The 21,623-nt window shown below is 34.0% G+C and overlaps 2 protein-coding genes across 6 annotated transcripts; one reads left to right on the top strand and one right to left on the bottom strand.

Annotated features, from left to right (window-relative positions):
* Positions 1-1,646: 1,646 nt before the first annotated feature.
* On the top strand, positions 1,647-13,336 carry LOC114191213. 5 transcript variants are annotated; one of them, XM_028080456.1, is made up of 14 exons: positions 1,647-1,768; positions 2,414-2,666; positions 3,358-3,400; positions 3,994-4,020; positions 4,136-4,225; positions 4,831-4,991; positions 5,452-5,617; positions 5,704-5,826; positions 11,423-11,542; positions 11,887-11,907; positions 12,112-12,170; positions 12,305-12,395; positions 12,680-12,778; positions 12,969-13,336. In XM_028080456.1, exons 2-13 carry the CDS (start codon positions 2,437-2,439, stop codon positions 12,728-12,730), a joined length of 1,182 nt encoding a protein of 393 aa, XP_027936257.1. In that variant the 5' UTR covers positions 1,647-1,768; positions 2,414-2,436; the 3' UTR covers positions 12,731-12,778; positions 12,969-13,336. The 5 variants fall into 5 exon arrangements, with proteins under 5 accessions (XP_027936257.1, XP_027936213.1, XP_027936417.1 ...); XM_028080412.1 differs by having other exon boundaries at positions 1,649-1,768; positions 2,406-2,666; XM_028080616.1 differs by having other exon boundaries at positions 1,699-1,717.
* A 573-nt stretch (positions 13,337-13,909) lies between these two features.
* LOC114179957 lies at positions 13,910-16,522 on the bottom strand. Its single transcript, XM_028066478.1, has 3 exons — positions 16,059-16,522; positions 14,810-14,957; positions 13,910-14,502 (listed from the first exon to the last, which is right to left on the bottom strand). The coding sequence occupies exons 1-3, from the start codon at positions 16,443-16,445 to the stop codon at positions 14,276-14,278; spliced, it is 762 nt and encodes a 253-aa protein (XP_027922279.1). The 5' UTR covers positions 16,446-16,522; the 3' UTR covers positions 13,910-14,275.
* Between the last annotated feature and the right edge of the window lie 5,101 nt (positions 16,523-21,623).

Raw genomic sequence — 21,623 nt, 5'->3', positions numbered from 1 at the left:
GTATATATTTGTTTCAATTTAGTCACAATTTTTTTTTTCAAAATAGAAAAATAGTGTCTCTCCCTTAAAGACCAAATTTATCATTTATATAAATGTTATATTAATATTTGTTATAAAAAATGACTAACAACATTAATTACTAATATTTATATTAAAATTTAGTGGTAAAAGTCATGAATAACAAAACATGCAATTAAAAAAAATGCAATATGTTATAACGTCATCTTCAATAAAAAATTATGAGAATTACATTTTCAATAATACTCATATTTTTTATTAAAAATGACGCTATAACATGTTACATTTTTCTTAATGGTTAACCCATGTTTTGTCATTCATGACTCTTACCACTAAATTTTAATATAAATATCAAAAGAATATACGTGAAGATTAAATTGAAATCAAGATAATGACACTTGACAGAGATACTGACACGTTGACAATACCTTGCTACGTGACATTGTTAGTGTCACGTGTAATTCTAGAGACCTGACATATGATAACAAAAAACTTCAAAATAGAAATTAAAGAAAAAAAAAACTAAAGACTGACATGTAACACACCATTAACAACATTAATAATCTCTTTTTAAAAAGAATCTAATTGAGACATTTTTTTCAAAAGTTAAAACACAATTAATATATTTTTAAAACAGATACAAACCTGATACATCCGAACAAAATCCAATTAATTAAACTATAAAGTTATTAAAGTAGTTCAAAACATAAGTCATTTTTTCCTCCCTCTACTATAGTATCTTCAGTTTTTCAGCACCAGTCACCACTTACGGTCCCATGCCCCACCGTCTACAACGTTGTACACCGTCAACTTCCTACACACTAGTCACCCCACATTTCATTTAAAGTTATTATTTAGTATCTTTGTTTACTATGTATTATTGATATATAGTATTTATAATTATCATTTATCAATATTATAATTTGATTCCAAATTTTATATTAGAAAAAGTTGATTGAAGAAAAAAATAATAATCATTATTTTTTAATTAATTGAGTCGGTTTGTTTGAATTACGGTGAGTTAGGTGAAACTATTTTTTTTGGAAATGAATTGAATTAAATTAACTCATCAAATAATCAACTTGCGAGGACAGACTACACATATAATTATATTTAAAATTTAGATCAAATAAGTTTTTTTCTTCTAATATTATGATAAGTTTTTCAATTTCGTTCTACTATTTTTAAAAATTTAGTTCCATTTTAAAAGAATGAGTCAATAAAATATCACATAACATTTACTACGTGTATCACATTTTACTTTCATCAACAAATCAATTTTAACTAATTAATGACTTATTCAAACTACATGTTTCTATTGCAATGTTATTACGGTCAGTCTAACAAAAAGAAGACTATATTAACTTATTTTTAGAAAAAAAAAATGAAACCACACTTATAATCCTTAGTATAATAAGATTTTCTTTAAAAGATTATTTTAGTATTAATATATCACAAAGCCTATTTAACCAAGTTAAAATAAATATTTTATAATTTTAAAAGCGGTGAGAATAATAGATTAAAAACCAAGTTAAAAAATCCTGAAAAACGGTAGCATCGATGAGAAAAATTTCAGAACACATTATTGTTAAATAAATTATAAAAGTTAAAAATATGAATAGTTATTCTAGAAAGAGATCAGAATGTGGTTAAATTGAAGTGGAGAAGAATTCGTCTTCTTTGTGAACGTAGAGTTTCTGTGAGTTGGAGAAGCAGCTCCAAATCTCAGCCTTTTCCTTTGTTTTTCTGGGTATTCATTTGCTTTTGCATGTGCTCGTCACCGTTTTATTCAATAAATCTTTCTCTTTCTCTCTCTCTCTCTCTCTCCCTTGCCACAAGCAAAAAGACTGGTCCTTTTTTCTTTTCCTTTATGAACGTGCATTGAATGGTTTTATCCTGAATTTAATGTACCCTGAACTCGTCACTGTTGCATTCTGAATATTCAGTTTTTACTCATGATTCGATCCTCTAAAGGTTCCTTTTCATAGCAAATCTGACACCAAATCAACTCATCAAGTGGCTGCAAGTACATTGAAATATTTCAATTTTATAAACACACCCTAATGTTCATTTCTTCTGTGTTTCTTCCTTTTGGTTGTTACTGCCATGATATAATATCCTGTTATTATACAAACAAGGGAAATACTAGCAAGCACCTTTTTTGGAGAAATCACAAATTTTGGTGGTCCTGGATCAGATTTAACGAGTCTTTCTTAATTTTATAGTTTTCAATAAGCGAGTATTTGAGAGTGTGTTGCTAACACTCTTCGGTTAAAAAACCATGCTTCTTCTGCAACTTTCTGAATCTTTTATCATTTTGTAGTTTTAGCAAGAGTTTTAATGATGTGCGAAAAATCTGTTACTGATTCTTTGTTACTTTATTTAAGGTTTGCAGGTATCAGTTACTCCTTTGATGCAATGGGAGTGTTTGACAACTTCATCCTCTCTGTGTGGTGTCATAGCAATCAGCTTTGCTTGCAATCGATCAAAGAGCAAATGAGCAGTGTTAGGGAGTCAGCATCTTTCTTTCTGGGTTTAATCAGTGTCGTTGTTTGGGTTGTTGCTGAGATACCTCAAATAATCACAAACTATAGAACAAAGTCTACTGAGGGTCTCTCTCTCACTTTCTTGGTCACATGGATAATTGGGTAACTTGGCTTTTCACTAAAATTTCCTAAGGGCTACTCGCATTTTTGTTATCTAATTCAACCTATTCATTTTCTTGTTTATTTGTTTGTTCTGCTGGGTAACTTGTTTGTTACAATTCATTCAACCTTGAGTTGAGTTAAGTCTCTAATAAGAGATTTCATTAATAGGTTGATGCGTGTGATTAGTGCAACCAGCTTGTTCACTCCATGGTTGAATTCATTTAGGACTATGGGTTGAAGATTATGTGCTAAGAATCTTTTTGGTATCCCCTTAAATTTGAAGTTAAAATTTCAGGACAAAATTTTATATACCTTTTCAAATAAGCTTATCCTTTTAACCCTTTAAATCTCACTTTTAAGGATATACCTACCTAATCTTAAGTAAAGTCAAAACTAGGAAAGCAAAGTTTCAGGTTCGAGATTAGTTTGAGTACATGCTTTTGTTCATTAGGGGAAGGGAAGAAAACATCATCAAATATGTTGATCGACACAACCTCAATGTAAATTTCTATTTATTAACAGATTTTTAACAGTTATAAGAAGGAAAATGAGTCTAACTAGCCTGGGTAGACCGTATACACACATGCATGGGATGAGATCGATGTGCTTGTGTCTATCTTGGCTACTTAGCATGTATACGTGATAGAAATTCTTGTTCAACTATTCTGATACAATTTATTTTCCACTACAGAGATGTATTCAACCTCCTTGGATGCCTGCTGGAACCTGCAACAGTGAGTGTCTTAAAGCTTTATGTTGCTTGTATTTTTGGAGCCATCTTTAAAGTTTGCTGTTACTTTCTCCCATTTGCAACATCAATATATGTAAAAATCACATACTATTGAACAGAAAAAGCAAAATACATGGGTTGGATAAGACATTAGCCAACTAAATTATTTTGTTCTCAAATAATTAATTTTCAAAAGAGAATTATTTTCATTTTGCTCACTTAGTAGGCTCTAGTTGGGAAGGTCCCTATGCTCTATGAGAAGACACTTTCAACAATTCAGATGTAATAAAATTTTTATTATAAGTTTATTTATTATAGTTACCAAAAAAAAAATGGGAAATTTTTGTATTTGTAGCATTGGGAAATTGAACCTTTTACTATATGACATTTTAAATTTAATCACATGGTATAAATGGATTTACTATCCTCATTTTCTAGTTTTAGAGAACAGAGTGTAATGTTCATTAGTGTTCATTGGGAGCATCATGAGCATTTGTTTTCCTATTTTCTGAATATTTTTCCTGTTGAACTTGATATGGATTATATGGATAATCAGTAAGAGTATACAGAGTAATTCTTAATTTCTTATTTATGCAGCTTCTTACTCAATTATATATGGCAGTGGTGAGGACTCTAGCCAAAGATTGAGGGGTTTCAGTACCTACAAAATCATGTTTTCATCTCACCTTTCTGGCCTCAACCAGTTGATGTGACATTTTCCTGATGTGTTAAAATGCAGCTCTATACCATTATAACTCTTGCTCTTGGTTTACAAACCATTTACTATGGACATATATATCCTCAACTAAAATACAGGAGACAGCTCAAGGTACAAGTCCCTATACTTTTTTTCGCCAATTATCATTGTCTTTTCAAAATCTGAATCCTTATATCTCCCTCCTCATTCAACTAGAGTCTGATACTCGAGGAAGGTGAATGTATGTAGGGAGAAAACAGCTGAATAATTCTATAAATATATACTTTTTCATATGAAATAAACCTAAACCTTTAATGATAGATTCTTGGAAAATTCTGCTTCCGTGTGTATGGTGTATAGCACAGATTCCTGTTCAAATGGGAATCAAAATGAAAGCACAAGTTCAATATAAAACAAGCCCAAGTTAGCTGAACAGGAAGCATGTTTATGGATCTGTGGGAGTCATAATAACTTAATGAGGAATAATAGGCTGTTGTGAGTAACTTTATTAAATGTGCCCTTTCAACCCTTTTATTGAACCACATCATGTAGATGACAAAATAAAGTTTTATCATTTTCTTATTACCATGTTAAAATTGAAGTTTGTTTTCTCTAATAGTTTGTGAGGTTAGACGAGTTTATCAAACTCAAGACAAGATTTTGAGAAACTCTAGACAAGTTTAGATACTCTATCATTTTGGTATTGTATTGTATTTTAGCATTCTAAACATGAGCAGGTTGAGACATTCACAAAAGCTGGACAAGGGGAAAAGGCTGGTGATGCTGAACAACAGAGTATTAAACTTGAAAATTCAAATAGAAACACCACTCCGAGTTCTCCTATTCCTCTTCCAGCATGTCCTCAAAGAATTGGTACCGGAAGGGAATTATTCTACCGGTAACTAATCTTTCTCAATAAAATCTATTAAAAAAAATGCAAAATGCTCTATTTTCGTGGTCAACTTCATTCTCCTTATGTGTTCAGTTTAAAGAAACATATTGGATTCCCTTAATCTTGGGCTGTGTCTGAAAAGTGCTAGACATTTTATCTAAGATTTCTTAGTTTGAAATTCAAATATCTGGTTCCAACAGGTTGTTAACCACTATGAGCTCTAAATTTCTTTTGATTGAATGATTTGTTATCTTTTCTTTTAAAGAATTTCCTGAACAAAATGCTGAGGATTTGTTGATATTTGTCTTCTTTCTCTTTGGCTTGGTCTCTATGCATGGTTTCTTTTGTGTTAATGTGAAGTGAATAAGCCCAGTTTTTCCCACAATGAGTTCTAGTTGGCTTTTCTTTCCCAACCAAAGAAATTTATAATCTGTAATTTAGTGTACTCTTTATTTTGAGTTCATAGGTCAGCAAGATATTTGTCTAAGAGTCACACTCCAACAGCGGGATCCATCTTAGCACAGAAAATGGCATCTACTACTGCTTTAGATTCAATACAAGAGAACTTGCTTGGTTCAGCCATTGCAACACAATCTGCACCAGCTTCAAGGATGAAGAGTACTCTTTGTTTGGTAAACATTCTAATTCTACTACTGTTGTTTTACATAACTACAAGAGTGCCATAATTGAAATCTAAATCCATCTAGTCTTTGTTCAGGTTTCAACATTAACTTTTCTTGGTGCTATCAACCTGCTTCAACCATTGAGTAAAAATATTAACCATATGAGCTCAAACCCACGACAACAATTTGTGATTCATGTTGGGCGAAAGCTTTTTCAGGTAATGCAAATCACAACTTTGATTACCATATTAGAAATTAATCATCCTGTTTTGATATCCTGCTAACTGTTTGTAATATAGTTTGTGTATATCCTATAAGAGTATAGTTGAGATTAAAACAGACAAAATATGTTTGAGGGCTTGATTAATCCCCTCTATTGTTCCTGATATTTATATATATGATGAAGGAGATACAAAGAAGTTGAAACATTAAAGGCTGCAACTAGGTGCTAGGTTAGAGGTTATCCAACACTCAACCTCCTAGCTTACACATCATGATTGCCTAGATATATTAATTACTTCTACACTCCCCCTCAAGCTGGAGCATACAAATTGTATGTACCCAGCTTGGAACAAATAAACTCAATTTGAGGTCCCCTTAATGACTTGGTCAACATGTTGCGAGTTGGTCATTTGATCCCACAAACTCAGTACATATTTCCTTTGCCAATAACTTTTCACGAACAAAATGACAGTCTATTTCTATATGTTTTGTTCTCTCGTGAAACACTGGATTTGAAGCAATGTGGAGAGCAGCTTGATTATCGCAATACATCTTCATAGTCTTGATGTCACAAAACTTAAGTTCTTGAAGAAATTGCTTCACCCATATAAGTTCACATGTTAGTGATGCCATGGCTCTATATTCAGCTTCAGCTGTCGATCTAGCTACTACACTCTGCTTCTTACTTTTTCATGAAATAATATTACCTCCAAGGAATACACAGTATCTAGTAGTAGATCGTCTGTCCATAGGAGATCCTGCCCAATCCGCATCACAATATCCAGAGACATGAAAGCTTCCTCGATCTTCATATAACAACCCTTGCCCGGGGGCCTTTTTTAGGTACCTTAGAATGCGGATGATAGAATTCCAATGGCCAACACATGGAGACTGCATAAACTGACTAACCACGCCAACTGCAAAGGATAGATCTGGCCTTGTAATGGTGAGGTAAATTAGTTTTCCAACCAGCCTCCTGTATCTTTCAGGGTCAGAGAATAATTCACCTTCTTCAGTTGTTAACTTTTAATTTGGGTCCATAGGACTCTCTACTGGTTTACAATCAATCATACCAGTTTCTTGTAAGATATCAAGAGCATACTTCCTTTGAGAGATTACAATGCCATGTTTAGACTGTGCCACTTCAATGCCCAAGAAGTATTTGAGGCTTCCCAAATCCTTGGTTTGAAAATGCCTACACAAGTGCTCCTTTAATTGAGATATGCCAACAATATCATTTCCTGTAATGACTATATCATCAACATATACTATTAGGTAGATACATTTCCCAGGAGAAGTATGTGAGTAAAAGACCGAGTGATCTGCCTCACTGCGTCTTAACCCAAAACTTTGAACAATGGAGCTGAATTTTCCAAACCAGGCACGTGGTGATTGTTTGAGGCTGTATAAAGAGCGATGCAATTTGCACACCATACCAGACTCCCCCTGAGCAACAAATCCAGGAGGTTGCTCCATGTAGACTTCCTCCTCAAGATCACCATGAAGGAAAGCATTCTTGATATCTAATTGATGAAGTGGCCAATGACGAATGGCGGCCATTGCAAAGAAGAGTCGAATAACAGTCATTTTCGCCACAGGAGAGAAAGTGTCACAATAGTCAAGGCCATAAATCTGAGTGTACCCTTTGGCAACTAATCGTGCTTTGAGCCTATCAACCTGACCGTCAGAGCCAACCTTAACTGCATATACCCATTGACAACCAACCGCCTTCTTGCCCGGTGGGAGGGGCATGAGCTCCCAAGTATGGTTGTGTTCAAGAGCTTGCATTTCTGCAATCATGGCTTGTCGCCATCCAGGATGATCAAGTGCTTCCTTCACATTTTTGGAAATAGGAACAGAAGACACTGAAGATAAAAGAGAACAATAGAAAGGCGACAATCTATGATAACTAAGAAAATTATAAATGGGATGGGGGTTCCGAGTGGAACAAATACCTTTTCTGAGAGCAATGGGCCAACCAGAATTACCTTCATCAGGAGGCATGGGAGCAAGAGACGAAGGAGAAGGATCTGAAGTCGAGGATTCACCATATTCTTGGATAATTGGACTATCTGTCAGAGTCCTGTGTTGGAGGTCGGGACTCGGGAAGGTATCAATAGGTGGGGATGGGGGCTCAGGAGGAGGTGGAGGAGGACTCGGGTTGACAAAGACATCTGAGATAGGGGACTCAACCACAGGAAGAGGGAGGACTTGTTGTATGACATGAGTGTCTTGAACAAAGGAAGAGAAATAAGGGGTTTGTTCAAAGAATGTGACATTGGCAGACATGTAGTATTTCTTGGTTTCAAGAGAGTAACACCGATACCCTTTTTGAAGACGAGAATAGCCCAAGAAGACACATTTGAGAGCACGAGCAGAAAGCTTATCTAGACCTGAAGACAGGTCGTGAACAAAACATACACAACCAAAAACCCGAGGAGGAATGTGAAAAAGAGGGTTATCTGGAAACAAGATGGAGACAGGGACTTTATGATTGAGAGAGGAGGAGGGCATCGGCTTAATAAGAAAACATGCAGTTAAGAGGGCATCTCCCCAATGATGGACAGGGATATGAGCACCAAGCAAAAGTGTACGAGCAGTTTCAACTAAGTGTCGATTTTTTCTTTCTGCTATACCGTTTTGCTGTGGTGTGTGTGGACAAGTGGACTGATGCAAGATACCATGTGAACTTAAAACTGCAGACAAAGCAGATGAGAAGTACTCTTTGGCATTGTCACTTCTTAAGATTTTGATTACTCGACCGAATTGATTCTTGATTTCGTGTAAAAAAGATGTGAAGATGGATAACAATTTAGAACGATCTTTCATAAGATAAACCCAAGTACATCGTGAAAATTCATCAATGAAAGTAACAAAATACCTAAAACCAAAAGACGAAATACGACTAGGTCCCCAAATATCGGAATGAATGATGGAGAAACTAGAATTACATTGTGAGAGAGACTTTTTAGGAAAAGCAGATCTAATATGTTTGCCTAGTTGACATGATTCACATTCTAAGGTTTGGAGACCACTAAGTTCAGGACACATTTTTTTTAACTTGGACAGATGAGGGTGACCAAGTCGATCATGTAACACTTTAGGACTAGGAGCTGCAACACATGACACTCGTGGACGAGATCCAAAAATGATATAAACCGCCGGTTTCATATCCTTCTCCAATCTGTCTCCCCGAACCACGCTCCTGTATAACAAAAGATTTGTGATCAAAGGTTACTGAACAGTTGAACAATTTGGTTAACTGGCTTAAGGAAATTAAATTAAAGGGACAATTAGGGACAAAAAGGACAAATTTTAGAGTTAGGGAGGGAGACAGGATGACTCGACCGACTCCTTTTGAGGAAGTTTTAGAGCCATTGGCAAGGGTTATAAAATGAGGTTTGTCTTGAAATGAAATGGTTGAGAACAAAGAGGTATTACCAGAGATGTGGTCAGAAGCACCGGAATCAATTACCCATGAATTGTGACTCTCAATGGATTGAGAAATGCAAGCTGTTGAAGTACTCGGGGCTTGAGATGATTGTGTCAGGCTGCTGGACTTGAGACGTAGGTACTCTTGATACTCGTCCTCAGTGAACTTGGACTCAGTAGTGTCAGCCTGAGAGACATTGGCAGTCTTAGAAGGAAAACCATGTAAGGAGTAACAGTTTTTCTGAGTGTGACCCATCCTCTTGCAATACGTGCATTGAGGACGTCCACGACCTCCATGTCCACCTCCTCTAGGTCCACGTCCTCCTCTTCCTCGAGTTGCGGCCATAACAGATGATTCTACTCGAGCATGAAATTCTTGAATTTCAAGTGTTGGGACTTTCGGGACACGAATCATACGCTGGATCAGGGTGTCCATGGAAGGGACCTCATGAGAGGTCAAAAGTTGATCTCTAATGTGATTGAAGTCTGGATGAATGGCGCGAAGAATCATCACCATATAGTATTTGTCCAGCTTCTTCATTTCATCAGAAGCGTCGACTTCGAGAAACATCCGCAGGTCTTCCACGGCTGATTGTGCTTCAATCATGAAGGAGATCATGTCATGATTGGTCATTTTCAGAGATGCCAACTTGTCCGCCGAATCATATAGGCGTTGGATATCGTTGGCATAGATATTCTGAGTCCTCTTCCAAAACGAGTGACATGTTTTGAATGCCGTAAGAGACATTAACAGTCTCGGCTCCACGGATTGCCACAACAATGCACACAATTGAAAATCTGCTTGCTTCCACTGTTCGGCTTTTTCTTGAGGCACATGGCTTCCGTCTTTCTCAAGGTGGTCATGATGTCCTTGACCAAGGAACCACATCTCGACGGCAGCGGACCAGGAGAAGTAATTTTGTCCATCTAGCTTCTCGGATGTAATGGAAGGACTTCCAGAGAATGAAATAACACTTCCAGAGGCCATTTCTGATCAAGGGAACAAAAACAGAGAGCAGAAACGCAGAAACGCAAAAAACAGTGGAGATATTTAAACGACCGAGGGAGATGTTCGCAAGGGTGATGTCTGGACCTCACTGAATCGGAGTTTTGAGGGTTAGAACAGCAGTAGAAGACTCCGGTGAGAGCTACGAAGGTGGCGCCGTGACGTTCCGATCAGAAGAAGGCGGCGCGTGGGCTGCTCGCGCCTGTTTGCAGCGGAGAAAGACGCGGCGCGTGGACGGGAGGCTGGTTCCGGCACTGGTGGGGGTGGCTGTCGCTCGGAGAGGCGCTCCAGATCCAGTGGTCGCCGGCGAAAACTGAGGTGGCCGGAGACGACGCGCCTGTTCGCAACGGAGAAGATGGGGCGCGTGGCGGCGCGTGGACGGGAGGCTGGTTCCGGCACCGGTGGGGGTGGCTGTCGCTCGAAGAGGCGTTCCAGATCCGGTGGTCGTCGGCGAAAACTAAGGTGGCCGGAGAGGGCAGCCGGCGGCGAACAGTGGCAGACAGTGACGGTTTTGTGAACAGTGACGGTGGGTAGCTTTGGATAGTGTTTTATGGCAGTGAACAGCTGCAGACAGTGATTAACAGTGACGGATGGCGGCAGACAGCCACAGACGATGGCAACAAGTGCCGATGAACAGACCAGACGGAAACCAGAGCGGGATCGACCCGCTATGATACCAAGTTGAGATTAAAACAGACAAAATATGTTTGAGGGCTTGATTAATCCCCTCTACTGTTCCTGATATTTATATATATGATGAAGGAGATACAAAGAAGTTGAAACATTAAAGGCTGCAACTAGGTGCTAGGTTAGAGGTTATCCAACACTCAACCTCCTAGCTTACACATCATGATTGCCTAGATATATTAATTACTTCTACAAATATGAATAACCTGAACAACAAATAAAATTTATTTATTTTTATTTGTGATTTGAAACCTTTTGGTTATTGCTAGCCAATGTTAGGTGATTGCTGCATATTAGTTGCTTATGAGTGAGGAAGAATAACAATATTTCTCTAGATGACTAAAGATTCACTTTAAGTAGCTCTTAAGGTGTAATCGGTTCCAAATTTTTATGCATGTTAAAAGGAAGAACAAAAAAGATGAAATTTACGTTTTCCTATTTCTCATCAGTTCATTGAGCACTTGCAGGTTGGCGATGAGCAGTTGCTAAATACTGATGTTTCTGGAAGCAGTAGCATTGGAACCTTCCTTGGTTGGGCAATGACATTTGTATATTTGGGTGGAAGGCTGCCTCAAATTTGTCTAAATGTAAGTTATATAATTGTATTCCTTAGCTTAGGTAGGAATTCAGCGGATAAAATTTGTGTTACCTGAGATAAGATTTTTGTTGTTTAACTGCTTCGGGACAGTAGTAATTCATCCTATCATTTGTGAGGCTGCTTGTGGATGGTAAACTTGGAAAAGTATGTTATAAAGTATTTCACATATGAATATTATTGACAGGGATGAGATAAATTATTACTTTGGTATTTTCCATGACAAACTGCTATGTAATATATAGAAAATTTCAAAATTATGTACACTTTAAGAAGGATTGATTTGTCTTGTTAATCTGATTGTTTATATTGATACATAACTCATTGATTTTGCAGATCAGAAGGGGTCATGCTGAGGTTAGGCACTAACTATTAAAGCTGTGGTCCTTTATGCATTTTGTCTTGTTTATCATTTAGCACCTAAAAACTTTGGGAGGAAATATGGAAGATAAGTCTCCTCCCTTCACCAAATCACTCTTATGAGAGCAGTAAAACAAATTAGTTCCTGGTTACATGAAGCAGTGTCAGCGGGATTTTATAGTTGCTTCTTACTATTTGCAGGGTCTCAATCCTTTGATGTTCATGTTTGCTGTACTTGGAAATTCCACTTATGTAGCCAGGTATCCTGCTAGTTTATATTACCTTCTCTACTTAAAATTTCAGCACCAAAGTGACTTTTGCCAACTGAAAGTATTGAGGGTACGAAATTATCAAAATATATTTAATGAACATTTGGTTTGTCTTTTGATGCCAGTATACTTGTGATCAGCTTGGATTGGTCAAAAATCAAACCAAATTTGCCATGGCTAGTAGATGCTGGAGGGTGTGTCCTTCTCGATTTCTTTGTATCCATTTTTTGTTAATTTATCTTTTCCAGATTATTCTTGCTAGAGAGAAGTGGGTTCCAGATGGAGAAAGTTATATATGTAGAGCAACAAAGATAACCTTAGAGCTTAGCTCATTAACTTTAAAGTTAGTACATTGATAATCCAAGCACACAAGAGTTAAGGACCATTAAAATTGGAGTATACATATACTTATTATATTCTAATATTTAGTTTCAAATTCCTTTTGAGCCATGCAGAGTTTTCTGACAGAAGAAATTTGTCTACCTTAATATCTGCTTTAGATTTTAATGCAGTTTATATATTTCCGCTATTGGACCTCACAATACCTGTAAGGGTAATTGCAAAATTTTGTGTACTGAGGAAGAAACAAGGATTTCCAGGTCTCTCTCTCTCTCTCTCTCCCTCTCTTGTGTGTATGTGAGCAAGCATGTATGTGTGCCATTTGGTATCTGTTTGTGCACACCATGTATTTGGATTTCAAACATCTATCTATCTACCTTTTCAATTATCGTTTTATTTAGAAAGTGCAGTGATATTCTTTCATAAATCTAACATAGATGTTCATTGCAGTCTAGCAATCTCCACCAAGTTGTACAAATATGAGCATAAAACTGAATTGGGGAATGGTGGTTATTGTCAGCTGGTTAATTGTTACAATCATTGGCGTGATGACCATAGAAGGAAAAGGAAGTGGTTCTGTTTATTTGATCTGCCAGCAATTTTGTATGGGGTTGATGCTTCCGGTTTACATTCCTTTTCAACTTTGATGTTTTTGGTTCCTGAGATTTTCTGCCAGACATTCTTAGAACCAGTTCAATTTTACTTGAGGCCTTTTGTGAAGACATTTTGCACACACTTTGAGTTTCCTATCAATCTTCAATTCAATCAGAACTTTATGTTTTGTTTACCTATGTCAATAAATAAACAATGAAGTTATGAAACATACTTTTATTTTTTATATCTAAATGTTCTTTATTGTATAGTCAGTATTCATGGTCAATCAGACTTGCTCTGAATCACTATTATATTCTGCTCCAGTCTTCACAAGCTTTCAAATTAAACACTTATTTGGTAGTTTTATGATTTTTTTAGTTTAAAGGTTAAATTTTAAGTTGAGGGTTTTGTTAACAAGTACTCTAAACTGTTTAAGTGATTTAATTATTAGATATGCTTAATTAAATGCTTTTAATTACTTCAACAAACATGTGTTAAATGGCTTACATTCTTGACATAGACAAGTATTTTTTTTTTTTCTATAAAAATCTGTCACTTTCTTTCCTTGATTAATGGACATTAGTCAACCCTTGCCTTTGAACAAAATTTAGGTATAATATCATAGAAGTTGTTTACGATGCTCTATAATTAAAATTGAAAATTTATCTTATTAAGTCACACATAAAAGTCGGCATTAGAGGTAATGGAAGGTCATTGAGGTAAAATTTGAAGTTTTCCAACATGTTGAAAGAAACGTCTTTTTAGAGTTTTGTGAGAGCATATTCCACAACTTTTTCTTTTAAAAGAGCAAAATCTAAAATGAAATTGAATTGAATATTTCCTATTGCATAAGTACTTCTGCATTATTTACGATACAATTTTAAAAACTCAGTATAGTGTACTGTAGTGTAAATATGATATTTTCAGGTACTTGCAAAATCAAATGGCTGGTATAGGAAGAAAGGGGGGTATGATGAATTATAAGTAAAGAAGTCTCCCCAAAAAATTATAAACTCTTTTCTTCTATCCTTTTCTGGGTTACTTAGATGCACCAATTTTGAAATCATTGCAAATGCTTTTGCATATTGTTACTGCTATTTTCACTTTAGGACAGAAAACATTTGCATGTGGTTTGATCTATGGAAAGTGTCTTGAAAAGATGTTCACTTGTATTGATAGGGCACAAGATGTTCCATGGTAGCCTTAAGCTTAGGAAGCTTTACTCTTGGGGCTTCAGAGGAACCATTAGAGCCTTGAGGACAGAACACAATGTACACTGATGCATCACTACAAAGTTCTAGATCATACACACGCTTCCCTGAAGCATATTCCCCCAGAAGTTCGTAAGATCTTTCTGATCGATCCATTCTAACACATACATTCTCACTACCTGCTCAATTTCAAGGGAAAACACAAACTCAAACTTCTTCAAAAACCAAACTAGAGGTATATTTGCACATGCTTCTTCACAAGGACTTTTTGTATGTAAAATGAACTTTTCTGTCAGTTAAAGTAAGTTTGTGTATAAGCTAATTTGCACAGGTTTTCATCAAGCATTTCTAAACTTTGTTTTCTGACTTATGTATCAGCTATATTTAGTTTATAGAGAAATTTATTTAATTTGTTCTTCTCATATTTTTCTCCAAGAATTCCTTATTGAAAAATTTGTCCAAAAATCCAAGGTTAAGAGCACTCACATGCAGCTAACTCTATCTGAGTCTGATAGATAAAATCTAGAACTGCTGAAATATCTTTCTCAAACTTTTGAAATGGCCCATTTGAGAATTCCATCTTTCTCAATTTACATAGTCCTTCCCCCAACTCCATCATGGCTCCTCTGTGGTTCTATTAAACCAAAGAACTATTTTTTTTAAAACAGTAAAACTCATGATCATGCAAAACCTCAATATCAATAAAAGATGTACTAGATAGCTCAAGTAGTTAACAATTATTGAAAAGAGGGGTTGATCATTATGTTGGGTCAAGATCTGAATCATTATAGAAAGTAACTATCATTTCAAATGTAATGAAAATCCTTAATCATTGGAGTTTATTGGAGTGTCTTCATAGATACCCATCCCTGTCATTTAAAGGAGAAAAATCAAACACTTTTGTAAAGCTTAAAATGTTTGTCAATTTGTGTAAGTAAATTTTGACGCCTATAGCATGATCTGATGAAACTAGGTTGTGTTCCTTTACAAAGTGCTCTGGTGTTTTTGTATAGTTTATGGAACTAGATTCTTTGGAGACACCCTCTTTCATATAAGAATAATCCTTTGGAGGACAATATCCTCATAATTTCTTTACAAATATTCCACCCATAATTTCGAAACGACGTCATGGAAAAAGTGTCTATACCCAATATTTGTAATGAGAGAAGGTATGATGTTAATAGTAGCAAAATAATCAACAGTTTTTTAGGTTTTCTAGTATTGAGCATTACCCTTCATCTTGTAATGCTCATATGATGTTTCATATAGTTAAAGAATATTATTGTAGAGGTAAAGAATGAAAAATTATCAAAAGAAAATAAAATGCATCACCGTAATTTACTCTGATGATAATTCTATTCACATTTTCTTAATTATAAAATTACAACAACTTAACATTCCTTATTTTATGTATTTTTCATAGGTGAAGATAATTTAGAAATATATGTAAATGAGAAAAAACGTTATCTTTATGCAAAAATTGAACTTTCAAATATATTGATTTCTAAAATTTTAAAATAATGGATATACTCATTTTTAACTTAATAACTTAATGACAATAATTTTTGTGAACTAGTTAAACGGTGTCTCAATTCCACATTTGAACTAAAATGTGTCAAAATGATACAAATAACTCAAACATCATTCTAAAAACTAATTATAATTTTAAAATTTAAAAACTAAAATGTAAAAACGAATTATAATTTTGCATTTAGAGATTAAAAATATAGAAAACCTGGTTGAAGAGGTGGTAGAAACCGACTGCACATTGCAGTATTCCATGAAAGAGTGTGCTGGTGGGCTCTTCTGCATTGTTCCAAAGGGATTCAAGATAGTCATGGCATTTGTAGTACTCTCCTCCATTGAAGAGAGCCACAGCTTCATCAAAGGTGTGGTTCTCATCATCATCTTCATCTTCTTCTTCATTGAAATACCTGTAAGAAAAAGCCAAGAGCTTGGAATTGCAGCTTCTATGGTTCAGGTGCTGCTTTGAATAAGTAAGTGGTTTGAAAGATGATGCAAGAGTGATGGGGCTGTGAAAGGAACATGGAAGATAACGTTGGGATGAGATATGGAGAAGAGTTGTGAGAGAAGAAGAAGAAGAAGAAGGAAGAAGAGCCATGGATGATGAATGGCAAAGAAAGGTTTCTCTTGTTTAGCCATATTTTCTTTCCCTTTTTTGTGTGGTGATGGTCGAAGCTCATGTCGTGGCAACTAAGAATTCTTCCACTCTTTTAAGATTTATGAATATGATTGTGTGGTACAGTACTTTATTGTTGCCTAGATTTTTTTTGGACGGTTGATAAGATTTTTTTTTTTTCCAACAATGATATTCTCATCTACTTTTACAAAATTTTAGTTTACATTTACCCTTTTATGAGAAGAAGAGAAAAACAATTGTTTATTTAACGTTAGAAAAACGTATATAAAGTGTAGATGTTAAAAACAACAATAAATTATCATTTCACAATTATTGTTAAAACCTGGCCGTTTATAGTAAAACACTTTTTTCTGATAAAAAAAATATATAGTAAAACACTTGTTATTCTATATAGTGAGTGTAAGATTTTTTTTTTTAAGAAAATATACACTACATAAAATATTATTAATTTTTGTTATTTAAAAATCTTAAATAAGTAAAACATGTTTTTTTTCTAGATTTAAAATTATTAATCTTAAATCCTAGAATTATATAGTACTAATTACTTACATATACGTTAAACAAAAAAGCAAATGTTCTTCCAATTCAGGAATAGTAATATCGTAATATAAAGTTGGTAAAGATTAATGAAATGACTTTTTGTATATATCTTAAAATCAATATTAGAAGCTTAAAAACTCATTTAAATTTTGGAATAATGAAAATTAAGAAATATTTTGTGATTAAAACTAAAATTTATATATTTTATATATTAAAACAAGTGATTTCAAATTTTAAATGAATAAACGAATTTTTTATTGAAATCAAAATTAAATTTTTCTAATTTTATAATGGCTAAAAGTCTATTGATGTCTATTTAAAATAAATAATAATGATATATCATGTTTTAAAAAGAAGTACATTTGTATTGACCCGTTGATTTTTATTTTTTTTTTTTGGGGATTTTGTAGGAAAATCGTATTTTCTTCATTAATATATAGTATTAGTGGTATGAGATAATCTTTTAGTTCAATTGAGAAGACTAACAAGTTCTCATTATATGCGACCTTAATGAGATGTTTTTACCAATTGTTTAATCCTATAAGATATTATTTTTTCTAAAATATGTCTTAACTGATTGAGATCGAGTTTAATAAAAAGGGATTGTTCTTGTAAAATATATAATAAATGGTCAGTGTTCTAGTCAAGTGTATTTAGTACTGAAATTATGTCTCCAGTAGAATTATTTCTTGTTAAATATACATGTGAAGAAAAAAAAAGAAAAGAAAAGACTATTTGGTGATATTATATATTTGTAAGGGCACACACTTTTCCTCCCGCTCTATTTATATGATGTTTGGTTGACAAATATATAGCATAAGAAAACAATATATATATATATATATATATATATATATATATATATATATATATATATATATATATATATATATATTTATATATTATATTACGGTGTAACTATCTATTTTATGTTTTATTGGAAGAGAAATAATAACAGTTTATTTTGTATAATTGAATCCAATATAAGAATTTATTACTTAATCTATTTATAATGTAAATTTTATTAAGCCAATTCATTAAGATAAACTAATGCTTTATAGTAAGATAAAATATGTTATTTAGATAAAAAAAAGTTAAAAAAAATGAAATTTTAGAATTTTATCAAAAGTAATTTGATTGTTTAAAGTTAGAAAATTTCAAATTTCACTTAAAAATAATTAAAATTAAAGAAAAAATAGATTCTTAAACTTGTATTTTTTTTCCATATCAATCTTTGTTCTCTAGCTTCCCACTCTTATTTCATCTCTTTTGTGATAGAGGTCGGGATTTTGTAAAGCCCTCGACGTGTCCAACTAAACATATTCTTTACTCGGGTAAGTCGAAACTTCAGTCTCTTTCGATATCCAATCTATTTAGGCAATGCATGCAATTTTCTTGGCTTGCATGTGACCCTAAGGTCCTTGTTTTCACTCTTTGCTAATATGTTGTATGTTTAATTTGGTTTGGTCATCTTCATGTTGTCCTTAGGTTGAAGTAGAGTTTTTGCAAGTTTGAAGGTGACTTGGGGGTTCTTAAAGATTTTGGGTTGTCCATTGAAGGTGAGGAAAGCTAATTTATAGTTATTTTGAATTAGTGTTTTTGATTGTTGATTTGTGACAGTAAAATTGTGACCAGTATGAAAACTTTGGTTTTGAGTTTTTGTAAGGATGCCTTTGTGAGATCTTTGAATTGCGCTAATTTGACACTACTTGAGTTAGGAACATGAAATTTTCAAGTATTAAAAGGTTTGTTAAATGAGAATTAACTCAACAAGTGTCAAATTACTCAATTAGAACTCAACGAGGAAGTTTTCGTTGTTAGTATATCATCGGGTGTCGTTGTAGTGTCATTGGGTGCCACTTAGACAGTGGCCACTGACTAGGGGACACTGGGCACCACTTTTGAACCATCGGGCGCACTCAAATCAGTGGGTTGTAGTGTCGAGCACCACTTTTCCAGCACTAGACGCCATCCTATTTTTTCTGGTCTGTGTCATCTTGGAAGAATGAGATTCTCGCTTCATTAACCATTAGATCGAGCTAAAATTTTGACAGTAGATCCTAGACACATAAATTGCTACTTTGACTAGTGGAATCTTTGATTAGAGGTATGTAGCTAGATAAGTTAGTCTTTTATGTTTGTCCTATTTTGGGTTTCTCTTTTTGTGAAAAATATTTCCTATTTGAGGTTATGAATTAATCTTGGATGGATTCATTGATGAATGTGCATGTGTATAATGATGTATGAAATTGTGATGATGATGGGCTTGTTAATGGATATGATCATGTATGGAAATATATGATGATTGTAATTGATCACAAACATGATATTACTTGGTATGGATGAATACATAAATGGGTGATTGTTTGGTATTTGGAATTTGATGTGGAATCACGTTTATGGATGAAAGTATGAGTTTGCCATAATTCCTTTAGTGTATGCATTGATGTAAGGAATCAGTATTGGAGGTTTATCTTGATACTTTAATACCTATTCAAGACTCATATAAAGTAGAATTAGTTATGTGGTGAGAGGGGAAGGAGGTCTTGTCATTAAGAATGACCCCAGGGTTCTTATGATGGTTAAAGGGACTGATCTTGTGTGTATCAACTTAGGTAGAGTAGCTCAAGTCGAGCAATATTCTTTTTATCACCACAAGTGCAAAAACCACCAAGGATCATACATCAATGCCTAGATTAGGATAATTGAATCTAAAGAGTTTGTAATTGTATGTTTGATATTTTTATGAATGTTTGGAATATTTTATTTCATGATGTAATTAGTTTAACTTTTATATGATTATTTCTTTTAAAAACTAGTTTACCCTCTCTTGTGCTTGTGTTTCTTGTGTTTGTCATTCTTCTTTTGCAATGATCACCTTTACTAGTGTAAGCAGATGAGGAAATAGGTATGGGGTTACCTTGGTAAGAAGATGTTGATTCAACTGTATAGATATAGGATTGTGGGAGCTAGGTTTAGCTCTTATCTTTCGAAAGGTTGTAGTTTTGTGGTTAGCTTTTAGTTTCTTGAAGTTATTGATGTAGAACCTCTTATATGCTAATATGGTATTACGAATAACTGTAATAGTATAGTTGTGTGTTCATCTTTAACTGCTTATGGATTATCAACTATGTAAAACTTCATTTAGTAGTATTACACTATTAAATGGGATATTACATTTGAAATGACTACTTTTTGGTTGATGTCAACTCAAATCATTTATTAATATTAATAGGAGTTATTTTGTGACTTAAGTTGTTAGGATCTTGTTTTGTAGACTATTATTATTTTTTGTTCCATATTAGTTAAAGTTTTCATGACCAATGTCATGGTATTTTCTTTTGGATGAGAGTTAAATTTTTTCAATTGATGTCAGTCACAATTGTTTCGTTGATATCTATAGTAAATTTTTTACTATTAATAAAGATGTTGGGGTAGGGTTAGGTGGGGTGTAGGTTAAGTTAGATTGATTCGGAACCATGTTAAGTTGGCTAAGCTTTGGTTGACCAATTCTAAGTAAAGTGGGTTAGGTTCAAGTAGAGTCAAATCATCTTCTAAGTAAAAGGTGATCTAGAATGCTAATATCCATTTAATGAGAAGAGTCGCATTAAATTTTTTATTTTTTACAAAAAAAATAAACTTAATTGAATTTTTTGTTAAAAAATAAGATTAAATTAAAAACAATAGATAAGAACTCAATTGAGTAAAACAAGTAAAAAATATAGAAACCAAAAACAAATTAAATTTAGTAACTAAGAATCAAACTGAAAACTCTAATTCCGATAGCATTTGTGAAACTGAACCACGAAATGAGCTGTGAATAGGAAAAAACCACCAAGAAATGAGCTTATTTTCTTAATGCATTCTGATCTGGTTGAGAGTAAAAAATATCTGGCTCCCCTCCATATATGAAATTCTTAACTTCTTCAACTTATCACCCTCGTCACATCGAACTTTATATTCCACACCCACGTGTGGCTTCGTCACGAGCAATACGCATCAAGTCCATACAGCATGATATTATTCTGACGAAAAATAGACAGCTCATAGAACCTTAACAGAGCTAAGCTAAATGTTGATCTTTAGTTTTGATGCATCAAACTTAGTCCTTAACCTTAATTGATATCACAAAACAGTTCTTTATTTAGAATCATCTATAATTTGTGTGTAAAATCTGGCTACTACAACCACCAGCATCAGACAGAGCGGGAGTTAAGTGGGAAATATAATTATCATGCGAGACATGAAAATGTACATTTGAACATCAAGAAATTATCTAGTTTGGTTTTCTTGTTGGGCGTTGATGAATATCATCAATTAATGGAACCTCATAATTATAGCTACTTTAGAAGCCGTTAACTGTAACCTCAATAGGAAATTCTATCAGATGTGTAGAGACTAGACAGAAAATTATTTTTGCTAATCAACATTAAAAAGACATGACATTAGAAAAGAGCTTTTGCTCACCCGCATTTTTTTCGCCCTCTTCATTCATACACACGTACGTGTATATATATATATATATATTCTCCATCCCTTTCTTCCTTTTTTATCATGTAAACCTAAACCTATTATACTTTCTCTAACCAACCATAACCA

Source organism: Vigna unguiculata, chromosome 1 (assembly GCF_004118075.2).
Source record: "Vigna unguiculata cultivar IT97K-499-35 chromosome 1, ASM411807v1, whole genome shotgun sequence".
NCBI lineage: Eukaryota > Viridiplantae > Streptophyta > Magnoliopsida > Fabales > Fabaceae > Vigna > Vigna unguiculata.
This window is presented reverse-complemented; position numbering and strand designations above follow the sequence as displayed.